This window comes from Sparus aurata, chromosome 24 (assembly GCF_900880675.1).
Source record: "Sparus aurata chromosome 24, fSpaAur1.1, whole genome shotgun sequence".
Taxonomy (NCBI): Eukaryota; Metazoa; Chordata; class Actinopteri; order Spariformes; family Sparidae; genus Sparus; species Sparus aurata.
The window spans coordinates 4708090-4730139 of NC_044210.1; the positions used below are offsets into that span (position 1 = coordinate 4708090).

At 41.6% G+C, this 22050-nt stretch overlaps 1 protein-coding gene across 2 annotated transcripts in view; it reads right to left on the reverse strand.

The window, feature by feature from the left end:
* LOC115577109 (fibroblast growth factor 14-like) overlaps positions 1-22050 on the reverse strand; it is a 69716-nt gene that overhangs the window by 15674 nt on the left and 31992 nt on the right. For both annotated transcript variants that reach the window (XM_030409924.1, XM_030409926.1), the window contains exons 2-3: positions 13719-13829; positions 7988-8091 (exon numbers count right to left, since the gene is read on the reverse strand). In XM_030409924.1, the coding sequence (XP_030265784.1) occupies positions 7988-8091; positions 13719-13829 (215 nt within the window). The remainder of the gene's footprint in view (positions 1-7987; positions 8092-13718; positions 13830-22050) is intronic.

Sequence of the window (22050 nt, forward strand, 5' to 3'; positions counted from 1 at the left end):
CAGTTTTTTCCATCTCCTGAATTGCATTTTAACAGGATCATTTTTTGGTTCGACATACAATGTTGTGTTTAACTAGAAATAAATGTGGGAGCATCTTTGAGATTCGGTCCCCTCCGCGTAAATGTGGGGAACAGTCGCTCCCCTTGTAATGTCACTTAACACGACTAAGCTCAAGGAAGTTGTTTTTCATTCGGCCTATTCGTGTGTATTTGTGTGTGTGCGTTTGTGTGCACTGCTCACTGAGTGGGTGTGTTTGTTTTCAACAACAGTTATTATCACAGCACTAATTACCCAGGGGAATTGTGGGTAAACAAATCATTCTAAAGAAAAGAAGCCCACAGAGAAGAACGAAGAGCAGTGTCGGCATATGTAAACAAAAAAGTGAAGAGGGCGGTTTGAGAATGTGCTTGAAAGGATGTCCTCGAGTCCCGGTGGACTGAATCGCAGCATATATCTGACTTCAATCACAGCATCGCTCTTAGTGTGTCAGGAACACCACGGTGTTCTTTAACCACTCCAGGTCTGCACACCTGAGCCTGTTGCGCAGTTCTGAAAATGTGTGGCTCCTAATTGAATCAGGTGTTTAAGAGCTAGACCAACATCTCACGGTACAGGTACTTTTTGAGGACTGTTTGATAGTGTTTCTTGAGAAAAATACTCTCACTTTCTCTAGGCACCTGGTGAATGTAGCCTTAGTATTTACATTTCCTGAATGTGTAGTCGACACAAAGTGATTGTCCATGGGGTTTGGTTCTCCGTGGTGCTCAACAAAGAATATTAAAGTTAATGGGGTTAGAACAGTTTTGTGTTGTTTGCAAATTATACTCTCAGAATGTGCTAACTTAATGAGATAAGGTTTTGACAAATGTCAGATTTATATTCTGCGCAATTATTTTTGGATTTAATGTGATTAATCAAATGTGTGATAGAAGGCGGGGGCGGGACTTTTTTCATCGAACATGTTTATAGAACGGGACACAGTTGGTACAGTCTTTGACCTCACATTATAATTCCTATTGTTTTGTTAATTTGTTTTGAAGAAAGAGTAAATCAGCCAAATGAAAGAAACAGAATCAGGCACTGCAGTGCAGTTAAAAGACTTTCAATGGACAAGCCACAACGAATGGATATTCTGGATATCTGTCATAGATTGTCATCACCTGTAGTAAACAGTGGACTTTGCCTATTGACATTACTCAACTGTAGCTGCAAGTTTGCATCATGTAGCAGGAATATGTGCATGTGTTGATAAGCCAGTGTAGGAGCAAAAGCTGAACCCAGTTAAACTGTTTTTGCAATGTGACCCTGTCTTTGTAATCATAAAATCTCAACTTGGATTCAGCTGGGTCCCAACCCCTTAGTAAGTGTTATGAGGCTGGACAAGCTTGACATTACACTACTACTGGATATTTATTGTTTTCACCTGATCAACAATTAAGCAATATGGCAGCATCGGAGAACTATGATTTCCACAGAACTACAATAATACTAGTAAATGGTAAATCTGGTAAAACTTCAACCAGAAAGCCAGTCTTTAAGTCTTCATTAAAGGTAAACATGTTTTTTGAGCTTCTGGGTTCTGACTTATTTAAAATTGCTGCTTACATCAACCATTATGTCGAGCACTGATATGAGTAAACCGCCTAGATGAGAGTCTGAAGGTTCTGACTGTGATTCATTGCAGGAAGGCTGCGAAAAAGCAGCCACATAAGATCAGTAATGGCTTTCAAACATCATCATCAGTGGGCGATACTTTTGTCCAAATGTTCCAATCTGTTATTTGAGTGTGAAGTCTGCCATGTGATACTTCAATACCGCAATGCACAGAGCTGCATGTTTGAAGAGGCTCAACAGTTCACCAGCAACTAATTCATTCTCGAGTCACCAGAAAGTGTGTGTGTGTGTGTGTGTGTGTGTGTGTGTGTGTGTGTGTGCGTGTGCGCTTCATGACTCACACGGCTAACATTTATTCTCTCTGCCACTCCTCTTCCTTCTCATCTCTATGGATGTAGACATCACAGGACTCACCCTGTCTGAGTGCTGCTCAGCCTGCGTTATGAATGGAAGTACACGCCTACGTACACAGACATGTGCTAGACACACACACACACACACACACACATACACACACACAAACATACACGCAGGCACATGCGTTCTGGAGACAAATGCCTATGTTTGTTGAAAACGTCTCGCTTTGGCTCGGGAAGAGAGAGAAGTAGGCGTGCGGGAAACAATTTCAAGTAGAGAAGGTGAAACGGCAACGGGAGGAAAAACCATATTACAGAAAAGGATGAGCAAGGCCTCTAGGGTGTGTCCAACTCCCCTCTGCAAGTTAAACGGCAGAAAGTCTGGGTGCAAAAAAAGGTCGGTCATAAAAAAAATATGATTCTAGCTAATAGCCGGTTGCAAGTGGGTGAAATCCGTCTTTAATGAGGAAAAATAAAGATGACATTACCTGCAGCGATCCTCCAGTAGCAGAGCCGATATGTGTATCTCCCCCTTAACATGCGCACTTGTGCACGAGGAACAACAGATTAACTTTATTGATTATTTAAAGCTCCTGTCTCGCCGAGAGGATCGGTCAGTATTTCATGTTGATTAATGTTCTGTGTTCTTCTACACAACAGGAGCTCGATTTTGGAGATTTTATTGTATTTTGTCCCCACAGCGTTTCCTTTTTATGGCCTTTTTAACATTCGCTCGCTCTTGTAAAGAAATAATGAAGTAATCAAACAGCACAATCCAACATAATGAGAGTCAGGTTGAAGTGCAGTTTTAGTAAGAATGTTATGCAGGTGTTGTGCCTTTTGAGGTGATTACCATACCATTACCATGCCATTTTGGTGATCATACTTTTATAAGCACTGCAATTAGACACTGCAGTTGCCTTGGCAACCAACGCCCAAATCAGTACCTGATGGAAAAGGGGTTTGTTTGCTTTTTTTCTTAAGTTTTTTTTAAAGACGCCCTTTCTATATTCCACTATAATGCCTCGAGAGCACCTGTCATTTTAAAACACATTCTAAAATATCATCCTTAGCTTTGAATAGCAGACAGTTTAAATTCTCATCAATAACAGAAGTCAGGCATATACATCCTTGTCCGCATTGTGATGAAAAGCTCTCTGCTTAAAATCACATCACATAATTAAAGTCTATAGTATAGTCTAGTTTTTTTTCTTTATATTATATAATTCATTGTGATCAAGTTGCTTTTAAAATGCCAATGAACAGGCTATGTCTCCATCATTAAAAAAAAGAATTTAAATGATGGGTTATAAAAGTAAACTGCAGAATGAAGGCAGGAACACATGGCGGACTCTGTGACTCATTCTAGGTAAGGAAAACATCAAAGCATAATTATGAATAATATTACATTATACGTGTTGGGACAGGGAAGCATCTGTTTTCACCTAGACTTTAACCTGTGAAAGATGTGGACGGATCCATTAACAGCAACCTTGACTTAAGACAGCACTTCTGCTGCCACTAGCACTGAGAAGTGACAGAAGCAGCCAGATACTCTAAGTGTCATTAATCATTATCATTAATTTACTTTGAATTTGCCAGTTCTAACATCATCACCTTAGCATGATATGTAAGAGAGATTTCTTTCTGATTTAACATGCTGCCATATTTTGTGAGTTGCACTAGTTTTGTTTTGTTTAGTTTTGCTTTGATCTGGAAACCCTACAAGGCCATTTTTCAGCACCAGGAGCTGTCCACCACAAGACCTGGACCAGGGTATGCTCTGCGGTCGAAGAGTCCAAAAATTGTGTCTCTATGTTTTTTTCCCGAGCACTTTTCTTTGACCTCAATTCAAAACATCACAAGGTCGAGGAAACATTTGAAGGTGAATTCATAAGGGCTTCAGAACAGAGAACTCGAGTGCTCAGAGAGTCTGACTGCACTGACACTCGGGCAGCAAGAACTAGTGGCAGAGTACAATACATCTGCTTTCCTCTTGTAAAGAATGGCAGGGAGCACCCCTCTGCTAAAGGACACGAGAAAAGGAAGGACTGAAACATGTTGAAACACCAAGCGTTTAGCCAAATACTCTGTCTGCTCTCCATACATGGTTGTTAGTTACTGGAGGATACATTCCCTTTATTTTTCATATGGATTTAGATGTGCTCTAGGTTGATACTGCTACGTTTCGGAAACATAGCCAAACTTCTGTTTTCCTGTAAAAGGGCAGAAGTTTACGCCGAGGACGAGATTTGACTGCAGGCTATTTGCTGTCCCTTACTATAAGCTGTTTCTATGACCTGAAGAGACCTGGACTAAAACAGAAGGGGTAAGAGGACAGCAACAAGAGGATGAAAAAGGATGGACAGGAGGATGGACTTGAATTAATGGTGCTTGGGCTCCCAGGACCTTTCCAGCAGACAGACTGGGGCTCTAACAGTCTGACTCACAGGAGCTGGCACAGAGGAATACATTTCCATTTCTAATCTTGGCTGCTGGACAGTCAGCACAATTCAGATTTCAAAAACAAGCAGATTTAGTGGGGGCACTGCTTTACATGAGCCTCAGTCATGATCCAGTAACTGGTACATAAGTTTAACTCATTATTTCCGAAAGAAAAAGCTTCAGACGTTTGTTTTCTTTTTCTCTTCGGAGAATTATGTCACCACAGTTATGGTCTATTACCTTAAAATCACTCATAATACTGTTTATTGAAGCCTTTTACCTGTAACATAATAATTGCCTGTCTTCTTTATCCCCCGTTTTCATACAGCAGTAGTAGTAGAAGATAATAACAATAGAAGGAGTAGCAGTTAAACAGGGAACGTGCACTGATTTCACAGAAAAAGTTCACTTCCTCCTTCACCTCGCTGCTGACAACACCCTGATACACCCACACACATACACAGAACACAACCAAGGGCGCACACGCACACTTTCGCACAGGAACACACTTTCGTCACTCCCAGCCTCATTCACACATAAACACGCACAGTCCCAAACTCATCAGCACTTCTTTTTTTTTTTTCCCACTTTCCCCAGCATGCTCCATAATTATCACATAGCAGCTCATTGCACACTGTGCCATCTGTTAGTTGCGCGCACACACGCCCAAAACACACATACGTGCACGAACACACACCGCCAGATGCTTGGGATCCGAGATTAATAAAATAGTCCTATAGTCTATGTATAAGTTTGAGGCACATCATTAACAATGTTCTATAAGACGATAACGAACCTCACTGAGGGCAGAGTGGTATATATTTAGCAGCAAGTTAAGCTCAACGCACTTGATGCACTGTCCAAGGAAATGTCATCAATCTCAATGTTTGAGACACAGATTGTCAATACAGATAAAGATAAAATTGGTATCACAATTTTCACAGCATTATGCTGCTATATAATTGTTAGTTGCATCCCAAATAGATCCTAGACCATTAAACATCTCATACTGTGTCGCACTTGGTAAGATATCCTTTTTATGAATCTCAAAATAAATCTAAGAAAACTAATCCCACGGTTTTCAGGTTTATTTGAATGCACAACCTTGGCTGCGGAGGCTTGTGTATCGCTCAGGTGCTGAATATTATTTTGTTTTCACCTTTCAGTGACATAACACTTTGATTTGCAATGTACTGCACGCAATCATGCGCTTTAGCGAGACAGAAACATAAACAGAACCCGACCAAATGAATATTACATACAGTTAACATCATAATTACATTCTTTCCCCAGAAGCACCTTCTACATGCACGCTGTGTTCAGTATTCAGTGCACCATGTCCCGATTACAATTATTCTCACTCAATGGTGTGTGCATTTACCATTTCAGGGTGAGGTTCGTTTGGACGGGTTAGAACAGAACCAGCGGTCATTGGTCGACATAATCCATGCCTACTACAAGGTGACCTGTTGACATCTGCCGCGCAACATAAATGCATGAATTTAAAGGGCAAAATGCAGCCTGGACTATTTCGATTTGATTTGTATCGACTTACCGACTCCTCCATAATAACTAACCTGTCAAGATGAAAGTTGATCCAAACTGTGTTGGATCAAACAGGCCTCTGAACCTGCACCACCGAATTAAACAACGCGTAAAAGTAAACCAGTGTCTCTTCAGGCACTGTGGGCGCCGTCTCCATCGTACACTACAACACACTGCACCTGCCAGGACCGGTGCAGCACCCAATTAAACATCAAGCAGCGCTGACATCATGATAAAAAAGACCTGCGGTATGTAATTTATATATTCGTTATCATGTAGCTGCATACACACTATTCAGAGTGCTGGAACATGATCAAACATCCTCACTTTCCCTCTACGCAGCTTTAGAGGGGATTTCTACTCTCTGTGTGAGTGTGTGTGTGTGTGTGTGTGTGTAGGGGGGGACTCCCCCTCTTCAATTATTTACAGGAAGCCCTCATGCATCTGTGACTTTCAGCGACAGGCTGAGAAAGCCCAGCAGAGCAGCACAGATCTCCTTTATTTCTCCTCCCGATTACGCCTTCTCTTCCTCCCATCTCTTTGTCTCACGATTTTTTCTTCTCTCATCTATTTTCTCTTCTGTTCTCTTCTTTCGCCTGCATATTTTTTCTGCTCCTTCTTATTCATGTCCCTCCGCACCATCTTTTCCTCATCTCTCTATAAACTTATCCTCCCCTTTCCATGGTTTCTCCTCTATCTACATTTTCCTCACTCCTCTCCATCTTTTCCTCCTCTACTGTTTTCTCCATCCTCTCCATCTTTTCCTCCTCTACCTACGGTTTTCTCCGTACTCGCCATCTTTTCTTCTATCTACGGTTTTCTCCGTCCTCTCCATCTTTTCCTCATCTGTCTAATCTTTACATTTCTTCTTCCTCTGTCTACTACCTTTTCCTCCCTCCTCTCCATCTAATCCTCTACCATCTTTTTTTCTGCTGTCCGCAGTCTTTTCCTCCTCCGTCTCCACATTGTCCCGCTCTTCCTCCCTCCTCTCTATCTTTTTCTCTTTGGTCTACAACCTTTTCCTCCTTCCTCTCAACCTTTTCCTCCTATCTACAACTTTGCCCTCAGTCCTCTCTATGTTTTCTTCTGTCTATGACATCTTCCCTGATTACTCTCTGCCACTACCTCCTGTCTACAGGCCTTTCCTCCTCCGTTTCCTTTTTTTTCTCTTCTGTCTGCAACCTTTTCCTGCTTCCTATCTATCTTGTCCTCACCCATCAATAACCTTTTCCTCCTTTCACTCCATCTTTTCTTTTACTGTCTCTAACCTTTTCCTCCTTCCTGTCCATATTTTCCTCTTCTGTCTACAGCCTTTTCTCTACAACCATTTTCTTTCTTCTGCTCCACCTTTTTTTCCCTCTCATTGTCCTTGTCCTATTTCTTCCTCGCCTCCTTTCTTTCGCCTCCCACCCAAGTCATTTTTTCTACCCACTCTTTTTTTTTATGATTTGTCCTGACCTTTATTCCCCTCACCTCTCCCTTTTATTTCCCTCCTTTCATCCCCTCTCTTCATCTCGTCTCCCCTCCCACCCCTTTCTATTCCCCCTGTAACTTCTCTCAATCCCCTTTCCTTCGTCCTCTCTGTCTTCCTCTCCTCATTTCCCCTCCTCGCTGGCTTCTGTCATCACTACCCTAAGCAAAAAAAAATTAAAAATGAAGGGGTGCAAGGGGGATGTTGTCAGGGAGAAAATATGCCAGTGGAAGAGTGTGAACTCTCGCTGAAGAGTCAGCATGCAAATAATTCATATTCCACTCAAGCGGATCTCCTAGCAGCGATCGCTCCTCCTCTACCTCACTTCCACTTTACTTACTCTTACTTCCCACCTCTGTCATCCCTCTTGCAAATCATATCAGTCTTCCATATTGTTGTTTCCCTCTAACGTCAATGATTTGACAAAGATATGACTTGTTTTATTTATCTCAAGATCTACGACCGCCCTCCTCCTTGTGTGTCCCATGCTTGCATACCATATGTGTCCGTGTGTGTGTGTGTGTGTGTGTGTGTGTGTGTGTGTGTGCATGCTCACCGATGAGTAGAGGTGACCCTCTCCGTTCATGGCAATGTAGAGGCCAGTCTTGACTGATTGGATGGCCACAACTCTCAGACCCACAGGAATTAAGTTAAACAGAGCTGAGGACAAAAACAGACAAACTTAGAGTGTGTGGGTGTTTCTGGTGCATGTGTGCACGGTTCTCCTGTTGCAATGCAGTGCTCTGAGAACAGAAATGTCAGTTATTCAGCTGGTTTGGTCAGTCGGTGAGGTGGAGAGGCAGTGCGGCCTTCCAGGGGAATAACAACGGAAAAGGTGTTTTCTACATTGCTATTTTTCAGCAGTATCCATTTTTTCTTATCACACTGCCACTGATTTGTATCACAGTGAACAAGCTTCATAACATACATGTGTTCGTAAGTCCTTCAATGAGAGCATGTCATGTTTTAGTCAAGTCATGTAGAAATGCACAGCCTTTCTTATGAAATTATAACTGCTTAAATGCACGATATGTAATTTCTGCCACTCAATCGAAACAAAACAAAAAAACAAATGTAGCGTGGGATTGTGGGAGTTGTTGTCTTCATTGTTAAAAAACACAAAAAAACACCCTTGCTGAAAATAAAAATTTAAATGAAATGAAAAATGTTCTGATGTGACTCAGGCAGAAATGTCTACAGAAAGGGCAAACGTTTCAAAGTTCCATTCACGTTACGTCTAGTCACCTTCATGATCCTCTTTCCTCAGCCACAGACGACCACATGAAGCATCGCATTCAACCAGGTTGGGGTTTCTGATACCCCAAACAGAAGTAATGCATTGTTTCTGGACTTTTGCATGAAACACGTTGTGAGTTCAAAACCATGGCTATATGTAATGCTCATACAGTGAGGTATCAAGGTGAAGACAATGTTAAGTTTGTATTTGAGCCGCTTAAGACAAAAACAGATTGGAGTAAACATTAAATGACTATTCAATGTGAGGTGCGTAATGGAAAGCGTCTTCCATCGCACCTGACGCCCAAACGTCCCCTGTGATAGAGCGTTTACCATGCCTCTCAACCTCCTCAGCTCCATCATCTCAGTAATGGGCCATTTTCCTTTAGCAAGACATCTTTTTGGCACCTAACTTCAAATCAAACCATGCCTTCCTTTACTTCTGTCACTCCACAGACACAGTTCTGACAGCTAGTGATAGACGGCACTTACGACAAGTTTGTGCAGAGGGTTTACTGAGTCTGACATGGAATACTTGTACATGGGAAAAAAAAGCATGAGAGCTTTCGGATAAGAATGTGAATATGTTCCTGCCTCAGCCCCGCTGTATAAAATGTATGTTTTGACCAGGTTCATTTTTCCATAAGATTTTAATGTCATCTTATTCTTGTCTATTTCTTCAAAAGGCACAGTCACGCTCTCAGCTTCATCGGGTCAGTGTTATTTGGAGAACAGCAGTCACGGTAAAGGCACACTATGATTTCCATGGCCAGGTATTTTTAAGACGATGCAACTGTCACCGCTCACATCCTACATTCCCCTAATGCCTCGGGCTTGTGTTATTACGATCGTATCTCTTTGAAAATGTTTGTTTTGTTCATACAGAAAAAGACAAGTTTTGCACAAGGGCAGCATTGATACAACCAAGCTAAACATGGCTGCCAGCTTCTCAGTGGCAGGTGTGGATTACTTTTACTGAGAAACTACAAAAGCTTTTTTTGCATGGCATTTGGATTTGAAGATATTTGAAGATTTTTGAGGTTTATCAGGAGTGCTTCACTAACTATAATGCTAATCCATATGTGAAGAAGTCAGAGTTAGCATTAACACAGCAAATGAGCAAATACTCTAATCTAGGGGTGTATGGTATAATGGTTTCGTCACTGGTGTGAAATTCGGCCACATTATAGACACTGTCATCACTGTACAAAATGTGTTAGTGTGTTTAAATAATGTGCTTTACTGTAGCTGCGATAACATGCAGCTAAAGGGATAAACACACACTCATAGCACTGGAGTTACATTCAGTGACTACTGTTTCCCCTGCTCGTGCAAACCTCTGTCATACAGACATGTGGAAGGTACACAAGGGACCCCAGTTTCTCTGAACCATTACAACTGTCTTTATCTACTCTAACCGTCTGAGGAACTACAGACCCAGTGGATTAACTTAATTTGCGATGGAAATGTCCCCAAAACAACTGGAAAAGTCTTACTGGCTTTGTTTGTGCTAACAGATCTACTTCGGACAACTTTTTTCAGCAACATAAAAAGCAGGAGGTGCTTTAAGACTCAAGCTCAAGGATGGATCATTACCGAGTTCAAACTTCGAAGCTGCAAGTTTTGCCATTGGGGGGATTACTGTGTGTTTTGCTTAACTATTTTACTGTTGAATTTAGAATTAGGACGTCCCACGACTGTCGTTAAACAGAAGCTCCTTCTGCCCTGTGATCCTTACCAGTAAGTGTGTCTGTTGTTACTGTCTGTACATGTACTTAATAGACATGCCTGTGGCAAACTGTTATTTCAAACCTATTTCCATAAATATTCTTGGACTTTTCACAAATAAATGCTTTAGAGATGGCTAATGCTTATCGAATGACATTCACTAATTTACTTACATTATCAACAAGGCTACTCCTCCAAAAACACATGTAGGCTTACACCTCATTTTTAATTCTATTTAAAGGAATAATGTTCCCTTACACTTCCAATAGGGTGTAAAGAGGTTGAAGACAGTGTGTCACAGGACGTAACCTGACTGTCCTGTGAGAACCATGTAACTGCAAAATATGTGCCTGTTTCCAGTCATTCAAGTCATTGCCTTTACATCCAAAGGTTTCCTGAGAGTGAACTCATGTACATGTGGTACAATGTCATGTGACACTATCAGCTGATTTACCAAAGTTGACTTAGTCATTGTCAAAATAGGTTTCCCTCTGAGAGATTTGGCAAGAGCTGCTACTGTTCCCACCATCGTAATTCACTGTCAGTGTGAATCATTCTTTCTCCTGATTGTCTCGTTACATACTGTTCAGTTCGTGCCATAAAGCTCAAACTTGAATTCATCAGTATAAAGGGCTTTCTTTCCAAAAGCGAGCTGTGAATTCACTCTTGTGAAATGCCGGTATTTCTTAGCCCACCACGAGCATTTGGCCTTGTTTCCCCTCCTGAGAAGTGGTTTAGAAACTGCTACTCATCCTCTGAGACCCCGACACCCTCAAGACAGTCTGATTTTCACAGATCTTTTGGTGACTGGAGTCGTGTTCTTTATTTGGCAAATTCTGTATCAGTGATGAAGTCGTTTTTCTAAGTCTCAGGCACCTAAGCCTGATGTATTGATCTTCTGATGGTGTGGTCACGCTTGGTTTACACTTGATCCAGTTTCTACAAAGTGTTTTAGAGTTCAGTGGACCTGCCCGGCCATGATTTGATGCAGAGAAAGCCCCATCTTTGCTTAGAATAACAATTTGTCTGATGACATCTTTATTTACTTTCTGAATCCTTAAATTATTTATAATTATAATATAAATATATTTATTTACAGGTTTATGTGAGAAAATTATATATTTTTTTTTAATGTGGCCTTAGACTTTTGGACCCCAGTGTTTGATAAATATTAGCCACCATTAGCTGTGACCTTTCAAGGTTGTCTTCCTCTGTGTTCAATTGGATCCACACCTCTTGAACCCCTTTGCCTTTTATCATACAATGTTATTGATTAACCTGCACATATACTCCTGTTGTGATGACAGAAACAATGTTGAACCAAATTCAAGTGGAATCTTACCTCTTTGTACATAAGCAGTCCTTTTAGAACATTCAGACATAATGTCATTCCCCCAATATTGTCGCAATATGGATATCAAGGCATTTGCTCAAAAATATTGTGGCCTAGCTAGTTTGCAATGCCCATCCCTACTAAGGACTTTAGAGTGCACAAAACTCAGCAATAAAATACAGAAAAGACAGAATACTGGTCCATTTTCAGAGTGTTTTCATCAATTATTGACGGAGTAACTGTCTAAGGTGTTTGTGATTCCACTCAGTTTTTGCAGCTACTGGCTCGAGTATAAAGACGTTTCACGCTGTGAGTTTGATGCCTGACAAAGGTTGAAAGGATACATTTTCAGGAAACTTAGTGCTGACAAAGTGTAGGAATCCATTGCTTTCATTTGTCCATGTTCTGAAATGTCTGCCTCCACCCCAACACAATAGAGACGGACAGATTTTTCTTTGTGCTGCTCAAAAGCATCAGTGGATACTCCACAGACCTCACCGTGAGTTGTCTTTATTTTTTTTCAGTCGTATATTATAAAGTCAAAACATAACAATGACAAGTAATGAAGGCTGTGACAGCGGACATGATATCTGGATACAACAACCCTGCTGCCTTTTATTCTAATCAAAATCTGATTACGCCTGGTGTATCACTGCCCTCATTAATCAAGGTCGCATAGAACTAGTTGTTCAATCTCGCTAACAACCAACATTTACAGCGTTCAGGGATGAGCAAAGGAATTAATCAAATATGCAAAAGTACACCTGCCAGTAATCATCCCTGGAAAATATAACACTTTCTAAACCACCATCGAGCTCATGCACAGCCTTCATTAACATAAAGACGTGCACCCAGCTGATTAGAGATGGTAACAACCCTCCTTTTAAATGCTGCAGGAAATGTCACTGATACCTCCCGTCTGACTGAGCATGGCTCAGTCGGAAAAAAGAACTGACTAACAAATGGAAAATGAAGCTTGGCAACAAGTAAGGAGCCGCAGTAAATTGTGTTTGATCTACATGCCGAGCGGTGGCAGAAAATTTAAAAAAATGGCGATGTGAGAACATTTGCCAAAGATTGATGTGGAGACACTTCCAAAATGAAAAAAATCATAGTAAACAAGTGGGACATTGCTGCAATACGAGACGGCAGAGAGCAACCGGCTCAGCCAATGTGGACAGGACACTTGTGGTGATAACTGATTAGCATTTGATTATCTCTTAGCCAAGTGCATCAGAATATAGAAAAAGCCAAATTAATCAATAAGTCATCCGTCTGCAGCTCCTTCCTGAGGGCAGTGCTGGGTGCAGGGGTCCAATAAACGAAGCCCTAAAAATCTAATTCCCCTCCTCTGCGTTGTTGTGCTCTTTGGAAACACACTGCACGATGTCAAATAAAAAAAAGTTCCATATTGTTTTGAAAGCTCATAACTTTTTTGTTGTTTCATAAATTGAGTGATTTAAGCATCGAATCAGTTCCAGGAGAGAATATCAGACATTTGGAAGGCAACTGCTATCGGCAAAATAAAATTGTAGGTTGGGTATTTTCTTCTACAAAACCACAAGTTGAAACTGAGCGTTTCTTTATGTGGCAACGTCAGGTTATTTAGGTTGAATTCAGTATTTCTCTCTTGTCACAAAGCTGTGTTAGGTTCATGCACAAAAAACACTTGGTCAGGGTTAGGAAAAATTACATTGGTTGGCTTAAAGATCCTGTTATTGACACCACTAAACAGCTGGAAATGTCCCCAGGTGACCTTGACAATATGCACTGGTCTGATTAGAGCTGCCGCTTCCATTTGGCAGCCTTGTTGGATTGTAATAAAGCCACCACCATGCCCTCCACCTCCTGATGCCAAAGGTCACTAATAAGCATATCATTTAAACATCATATGCCACGTTTGGTACAAATGTCAACCTTGGACGTATCTGTGGTTTCGCTGTTGACTGCTGGCGGTGTATGTGTGTGCACGTGTGGCGTGCGTACTTACAGGAGTTGGTGCTGTCGTCTTTGGTCCCGTCCATACTTCCATCCTGGCCCATCTGGAGATAGAAGCCCTGCCTACAGAACAACCTGGTCACTATGCCCTTCAGCTGTGGTTCTGCACAACAAAGAAACAGACATGGGCACAGGGCGATCAGTTGAAAAGATCTGCTAGATGCTGCATTATAATACAGCCCTTACATGTAATCCAGCAAATATAACGAGCGATAAGTTCTGTCGGCATCAACATAATGATTTGTAAATGATTTATCTACAAATGAATGCCCCAGAAATCAATTCTTCCCGTGAGCACCGTTTGAGATAGAATACAGGTTGCCATTAAAGCACAATGTGGCCACACGCTGCATCCTGAGGGACTTCCTGCAGGGAGACTAGTCAGGCACATCCAATCCATTACAGAATTCTTGGACTAATCCTTTCTGCATGGTCATTGTTCCACTTGAATAACAGTGACAAATTATGTCTGAAGCTCTGATGGTCTAGAGCAGCTTCATAATGGCTTTGCATCTACTATATTATCTGTTGATCAAAATATAGATATGTAGGCACAGTTCCATTTATCAAAACATAAATAATTGTGTGGATCTCTGAGGGGGGTTAACTGCGATGTTTTAGGTTTTTAAAGATAAGTTTGCCCAAAAGTGAAAATCAAGTCATTATACCCCCCAAAAGCATGTGTAATGGATGCATACAGCTCATCTAATGTAATGAAGCCCCGAGATCCCAAGTTGGTTTAAAAAGATGTTATTTACACCCTGATTTAAAACCAAAATCTTCAATGTAGCATCAAAAGTGGGTGCACAAGCTCAACGGCGAATTTCGTGGGTAAAATAATGTCTTTTCAAATCAATTTAAGACGGGCTTTGAGAGACTTTTAAGTACAGCAGACAACAAGTTCCCGCTACTTCAGTTGTTGAGGAGAAGGCTCCGATGTTGATTTGTTGTTAAGCTCGGGAAATGTTTTGTCGACTATCAAACTTCACCCGACTTGGGAGGTCATGGCACGGAGGACACATAATGAATTTTGTTAATTAAATGCTGTATTTAAACTACTCTTTAGCCTTTCGCTGTTTGGTTCTTGTGTCTCACTGTCAGGCTGACACAATGAAAGAGTGACAAAGGCGATGGGAAGGAGCTAAGAGACAACGACCGACTGAGTCACTAGATAAAGAAGGAAACACCTGCGGTAGGCGATATAATGCTACTGCTTCTTCGGCAGGTACAGGCAGGCTTTTTTTCCATCCTATTCTCGGTGCTCTCTGTGGAAAGACAGCACGCTTTTTCCACACAAACACTCACGTTAGTTCGGTGACACTGATTGTCTAATATCGCTCACGCACACATTTGACCACACCCATTTTTCCCTTCCACGAAGACATCGCCGGCGTCGCCTTCTCCGGCGCAGCCAGGGCAGGGTGGGAATCCCCTTTGAACATGTGTGCGTGAGGCCGAGAGCGAATGCGTAAAGGTATACCCTAATGCACAGGGACGGAAGAAAGACAGGTCTGACCCAGTTTATGAAGAGAGAGAGAGACTGAGAGAGAGAGAGAGAGAAAGAGAGAGAGAGAGAGAGAGAGGGAGAGCAGGGGTGTTTTCCGTCTCCGTGAAGGATCCATCTTGTGCAGCAGGGGAGAAGGAGGGGAGGGGAGCAGTGAAGCTTGCAACCAGCACTCGGACTGACAAAACTCCCAGCACACTGCTTAGCATGTTGTAATGTGCAGTCAATGATGAAGCTAAGTTAAATGAGAAAGAAAGCTTTTACATTTGCAGGCAAGCGTCTCTCAACACGAGGAGGGGTGTAGTTATGTGCACATCACATGTTGAGAAATGCTCGCTGTCATAGTATTTTTGCTCTGCATCAACTCTTTGTAATTTACAGTGTTCCCCAACTACTGCGTACCGTCGCTACAAGTTAGCTCCGTTAGCTGAGCTGGGCTCAGCAGACTCGACAGACAGTATAACAGCCAGAGAGCTGGACTGATTGCTGTTGAATATTAAACAACGTGTTGAACAACATTTTGCATTTGAGAACTTTTGTTGGACAAAAAAGGTTTTATTTGATTTTATTTTTACAGATTGCAGCATAACAAAGTCGGAAATATTAACAACGAACACACTTAAAACAGACAAATAACCAAACAATGTAACTCTATAGCCTGCTCAACCACAGTAGAGGCTAAACATAAAGAAAATATCACATACATATCAATGTAAGGACTGCACAATATGGTTAAAAGAAAAGAAGAGAACTGGGACACAGCGTTTTCACTCCCTGGTCTTACATCCCTCCCGTAAACACACTGATTGTCATGCAACCTCTCTATTTTAATGTTGGCCTACTTATGTAGTTGTTTTTGTAAAAACTTGAAAGTGCGCTGGGTTGTTGCGATGTCATTCAGTGCATGGTAGTTCTGACTGGCTACATAATTAACAACAAACATCCTCCATACAAGTCGTGTTTATGGTCGACTTGGTAAAACTTACTGCTGACAAAGAAAGGAGATAACGTCGCTGGTACACAAACAACACAACGGAGAGAGGGACAGAAAGGCGAGGCAAGCCACTGTGTGTGAATTAAGTCAATGAAATTAACACTATGCAGATCTAATGTAGGCAAAATCTTAAAGCTATTCTAAAGAAAGTCGATTTTTCGGTCTCAAGGTCACAAAATGCTTCAATTAAAAGTGAGAAGCTCACACATAGTTCATGCATCATAAGGTCTGAGGAGACTCATGAGAAATCATACAGGAGAAAAGTTCACTTTGTGCCAAAAGTGCTTACGTTTGCATCGTTTACTGCAAGTTTTTTTGGAGTTCAAACCTTTGATCCCCCATGGATGAAAACTGTTCCGTAATCTGGAAGTGAGAGTGTTGATGGGCCAGTAGCGCCTCCCAGAGAGCAGCGCGCGATGAGTCTTTGATGATGTTGGTGGCCGGACAAAGACATCGGGTCATGCACATGTCTTCAAGTGAAGGCAGCTCAGTGTTGGGGATTTTCTGTGCTGATCTTATGACTCTCTGTGGAGCTGTTTTATCAGCCACAGTACAGCTGGCATACCGAGATGCCGTAGGTGAGTATGCTTTCTACAAAGCAGGGATAAAAGGACACCAGTAGCTGATGGGACAGGTTGTCTGTCCTCCCACTGTCCTCGGGTAGAATAGTTTCTTCTGTGCCCTGTTACTAGGTTGTGTTGACAGTCCATGTGAGGGCCTGGGAGATGTGAGTGCCAAGAAATCTAAAGTTGGTCACCCTCTCCACTCCATCTCTTCCGATGTATGGGAGCAGGTTCCTCTTTCTGTTTCCTGAAGCTGATGATCATCTCCTTTGTTTTGGAGGTGTTGAGTAGAGTCAGACTGGTGCTAAAAGAACACTGTGACAGTTTGCTGACCTCACCCTTGTATGCAGATTGATTGCTTAAGTCTTAAACATTTCAGGTTGTGGTGTGGGTTGGTGTGCAGTCTGGTTGTAGAGAATCAAGAGGTCCTCTGGATTCCTGTCTGGACCGGCAGCTTCCTGGGGTCGACAACACGAAGCACCCTTCCAACACGAAGCACCCTCCTGACATCATCAGTGCAGTAAGTGTAGTGAACAGTAAGTGCCAGGCTGCTGGTAGTTGGTCGCTGTGCTCACCTTGAAGCATGCAAAGAAGTGCTTGAGCTCCACCACTAATGAGTCGCTGCTGCTAGTAGTTTGGTCTTTGCTGCTTTTGTGGTTTGTGCGGTGCTGAATACGTTGCCATGCATGCTGTGGGACCCCGTTACTGAAATGTCCTTCAGTTTTCCTCTCAGAGGTCCGCCATTGCTTCGCTGATGCCTCTCTTCAGGTTAGGACTGTTTGGCTTTTGGTTTTACCTGTAGGTCTCTCTATTGTCTGAACCATGTGGTGCAGACCCAACAATACCAAAATGTATCGCATCAACAGACGTATCATACCATTTGTAACAGTATAAAGGTGTAGAGACTTATGATAACCAGTATGAAAACAATCTCAGTGTTATTGTGTGCTAATTTCCAATTAAACCTCTATTTCTGCGATTCACATGTTATTAATTTTCGGAACCAATTTATAAATCTGTTGACTCGGCTGTCATCTGGCAAAAGATACAGTGGTTCTCATACCAGACTACAGAACTTCTCTTTACTCAGGCTGCGAGACTCGTGAACTCGTCCTCAACACTCCATCATAAAAACATTTTTTCTCGTGTCCCATAAAGGGACTACAACTTACTAACATTTTATTGAACAGCCTTGAGGTGTAGAATGACAAACTGACCCACTGGGGCAGTTGACATGAATATCTCTTTAAAACACACCAATGTGTAGTTTCAAGTGCCTTGCTGTGCATGATTTCACTGATTAACATTGACTGGAACAGATTACAAGCCGCATTCACTGGGAGATGTAGTCTCTTCACTTGTCAAACCAAGGTTACAGTGTAACTGAACATTGTCTGTCATATCAACTCATTCCAAATGTAAGGGGACTCTGTCAAACACACAGCGAGGAGACCAAGGAGCTCCCCACACTCTCCCAGGGATTTCTGACCCTGGTATCTGAGTAAGACTTCCTTGCCACCAGAGTGCTCTACAGAGTACTGTGTATGGTCTCCATACATATGGAATATGTAACCGTGCAGACAGATTGTCTCAAGATGATAGAGGACTGTGTATGTGTTCTGTGTTTGTGTAGCATAAAGGAGTTTGCAAACCTTCATTTTGTCATGCAACCCTGTGTTGTACAATGAAAAATTAACCACCGTAAAATTTAAAATCTCAGCGCAGCTAACGATTACTTTCATTGTTGATTAATCTGTCGAGTACTATTAATCAATAATTATAATCACAATCCAGAACCGTTAACTGATCATACTGTGTAACAGAAGACTGTGAAAGAGATATATCGCACTGATGTTTTTAAAAAACTGTTGAAAACTGAAAATATGTCTTATGATATTGTTTATTCTGATATAGATTTTAAATCACATCATTGAGCTTTATTGTAAGTACAATTACAGTCTGAAATGGAGTCAGAGTTATTGTTGGTGTTTGCATAGATCCCTGCTGTACAGATGAAAAATCAATCATTCTCCACAGGGGACCGCATTTACTCAGCATCAACTCATCATCCATTTGTGTCTATTCATCCTCCTAACATCCCATTATCTATTTACTCATATTCAACCGTTGCCACGGTGACATTCCTACAGTCGGCAAGGTGATATTCCCACTCTTCCCAGAATCTCCTCGCCCTGTCTGTTACTAGGGAAATTCCCATTCTCGCGTTGTCACGGCAACAGTCTCGTGATTCCAGACTGTTCCAGTGAAAGGGTATTCCCCCATCCACACAGACACACACACACACACACACACACACACACAGCTATAGTCCCACCATAATGTGATCTCATTCAATCAGTCAGCCCGTCAAGCAGCCACGCTGATTTGACATGTCGTATTGTCTGTTAATTCGCCCCAGTCTGAGTCTAAACACAGTGTTTAACACGGTATAAAACATCAACATGGGTGTCTCATACAAGTGATGCGCTGAAGACTCTCATTTTTACATACACGCACACACACACAATCTCACAAAGCAACTGCACCCAAGTGAAAAATTCACCAGCAGCAAATGAGTGCAACCATTTTATCCTCATTTACATCGGAGTGATTGGTGATTAAAGAAACACTTGTGGTGCTGAAAAGCGGGCAGATTACGTGTTAGAAATCATTTGGATCTGGTTCCGCTACAGTAAATGTCCTTCACCTCTAACATGGCAGCAATGGCGCACTTTGTTTGATTATGTACCTATACTAACAAGCAGTTAAAGATCTTCACCTGAATTTATTCTAATGAGACATTCTATTCATAATGCTTAGTCTAAATCACATACCATCGCCTTCAGCTTTACTGCTGTTTGGTCTTTTCCAGCCTTGACAAGAATACAATGCATTGGTTGAAAGGCAGGGGAACACCCCGCGCAGAAAGCAAGTCCATCACAGGAATAAAATATCGACCTACACAGGTGAAACACAGAGCGACGTGGCACTGAGAAACATAAATTACAAGTAGTGGCCTTAATGTGATAAACATTAGCATTGATTTTCTAGTCTTTTGAAACTGATTTTACCGATAGTGATTCTCTGTCCCTTTTCAAGCCGGGGTCAGGATTGTGTGACGACAGCAGCTGAGATTCCAGGTGCAACCAGTGTTTTTTTTTTTTACCATTGATTCATTTGCTGATTAGTTTTACCGTTAATCAAGTGTTCAGTCTGTAAAATTCCCCGAAAACTCAAACATGCTCATGACAATCTCCATGAACCAAAAAAAATCTTTAAATTCGCTTCTTTTGTCGAACCAACTGTCCAAAATTCAAAAAATAAAACAAAACTGCAAAACTCCAAAAGCCAAAGACTCTCAATGTACTGTAATATATGACATCAAAAGGCAGCAAAGCCTTGAATTCAATAAGCTGAGAGTAGCAAAAGTTTGACATTTTTGCTTAAATGATGACTAAAAAGATACTTCAATTGTTAAAATAGGCAATTCATTTTCTTTAGATCGACTATTCGATGATTTTTGCAGCTTGAGCTGAGATGTATTTTCATTTTAGGGCTGAGGTAGCATGTCAACTTAATCAATTTTCAATTTGTCTATGTAGAACATGTTTCTATTAGTAGTAACTGATTTTCTAATGTTAAATGTTTTTTCATCAGCTTCATCATAATGGAAAAAATAATCACTATATTAATCAATAAAAAAACAACCGATAGATGCAGCCCTTTTTTTAGTATCCTCCTCTTGCTCCTTCTCAAGAACATTCTCAAGGTGATCAGCTGGGAAAAGTATTACATTTTCTTCCAATGCTGACTTAAATAATCATTTTTTTTTAGGATGTTTGATTTCCTCAAGGACTCCACAGGGGTATCCTGACAAGGTGCCTGAAAAAGTGCAACAGGTCCTCTTGCATCACTTAACCCATCTCAGCAGTGAATGTTTCTCGGCGCATGTCCGTGATCGCATCCTCTCGGTCACTACGCAGGGTTTATGACGATGGACGAGGGCGACAGAGTGTCATTTAGTCCATGCGGCTTTAGTACTTGAATGCATGACACAATACACAACAAAACTATGTAATGAACTAAGAATCCTATTGATTTTAGATGTAATAATTCATTAAAAACTACTGAAACATGAACCAGTAATGATCATTTCTCGCACCCTCGTCACCTCAGCTGCATCTTCACAGCAGTCCATATTTCCGTGCATTAAGTAAATATCAGTCAGACTGACAGCTGTGGTATTTCTCGCTGCTTTCTGATCCAAACTACCTGCCCAGCATCCGTCTGTCAGAGCGGAAAAGAAATCAGCACACACACTGCCCACCGCAGACTGAAATCAGTCACATTTCAATCTCTCTGCCCTTGTTTGTATGACGCACGGCCAGAGGAAGCTGCTGGAAACGTAATTCATCCTCTCTTATCTTTTTCAAGGATGTGTCACGTCTTCTGCACCTCTTTTGTCTTTTTAATTGTTGAAACATCATTTAAAATGTCTGTGTTGTATTCTTCCCAGCCTGGCTTTGCATTTAAGCATCTGTCTTTCAGTTGGATTAAACCCCCCCCCCATTGGATATGTATATATTACAGCAGGTGAATTTCAGCAGCAGAATGAAAAAAATCAGACTTGGGGAAAAAAAGACTTGTAAAAACTGTTCTTGGCTTGTGTTGTGACTCAGCTGATGGGAATTCTCCATGGCCACATCAAGCCACCTAAAGCCAATATGTTGCGGCACTGAATCTGATTTAATTTGGCGGGGAATTCCTGCGCATAATGTCACAACCAAAATCCTACATTCAATATGTGACTGGTTAAGTAGTTTTAGGTGGGCTGGAAGAGCTTTAATGAGGCTGATTTCCCTGCAAGATTGAAATACTGTTGAGTATAAATCCTCCCACACCGGTGCCATGAATTCTCCACTCAGGCTCAACAACAACAACCCAGTCACCAGGATAAAATATGGGCATTTTACATCTCTGCAAACCGTGCATATGTTCAGATCTGTGTGTGAAATACATACCATATTAACATCGCGACAGCACCTATGGTATCAGGTGCATGTGTATGAGCTGACATTTGTGAGCTGGGAGGAGCAGGAGTTGGCATTCCAGTGAGACGAGAAGTGAGCCAAGCCCAAGGCCAGTTCTTTGGACGGCATTTTAACATTTGTAAGCTTAAAACCACAGGTGTTGGGACATTTGTGGCAACAAAACCAGATGTTTTTGATGACACACTGGGACAGAACAGGGTATTTTAAGCAAG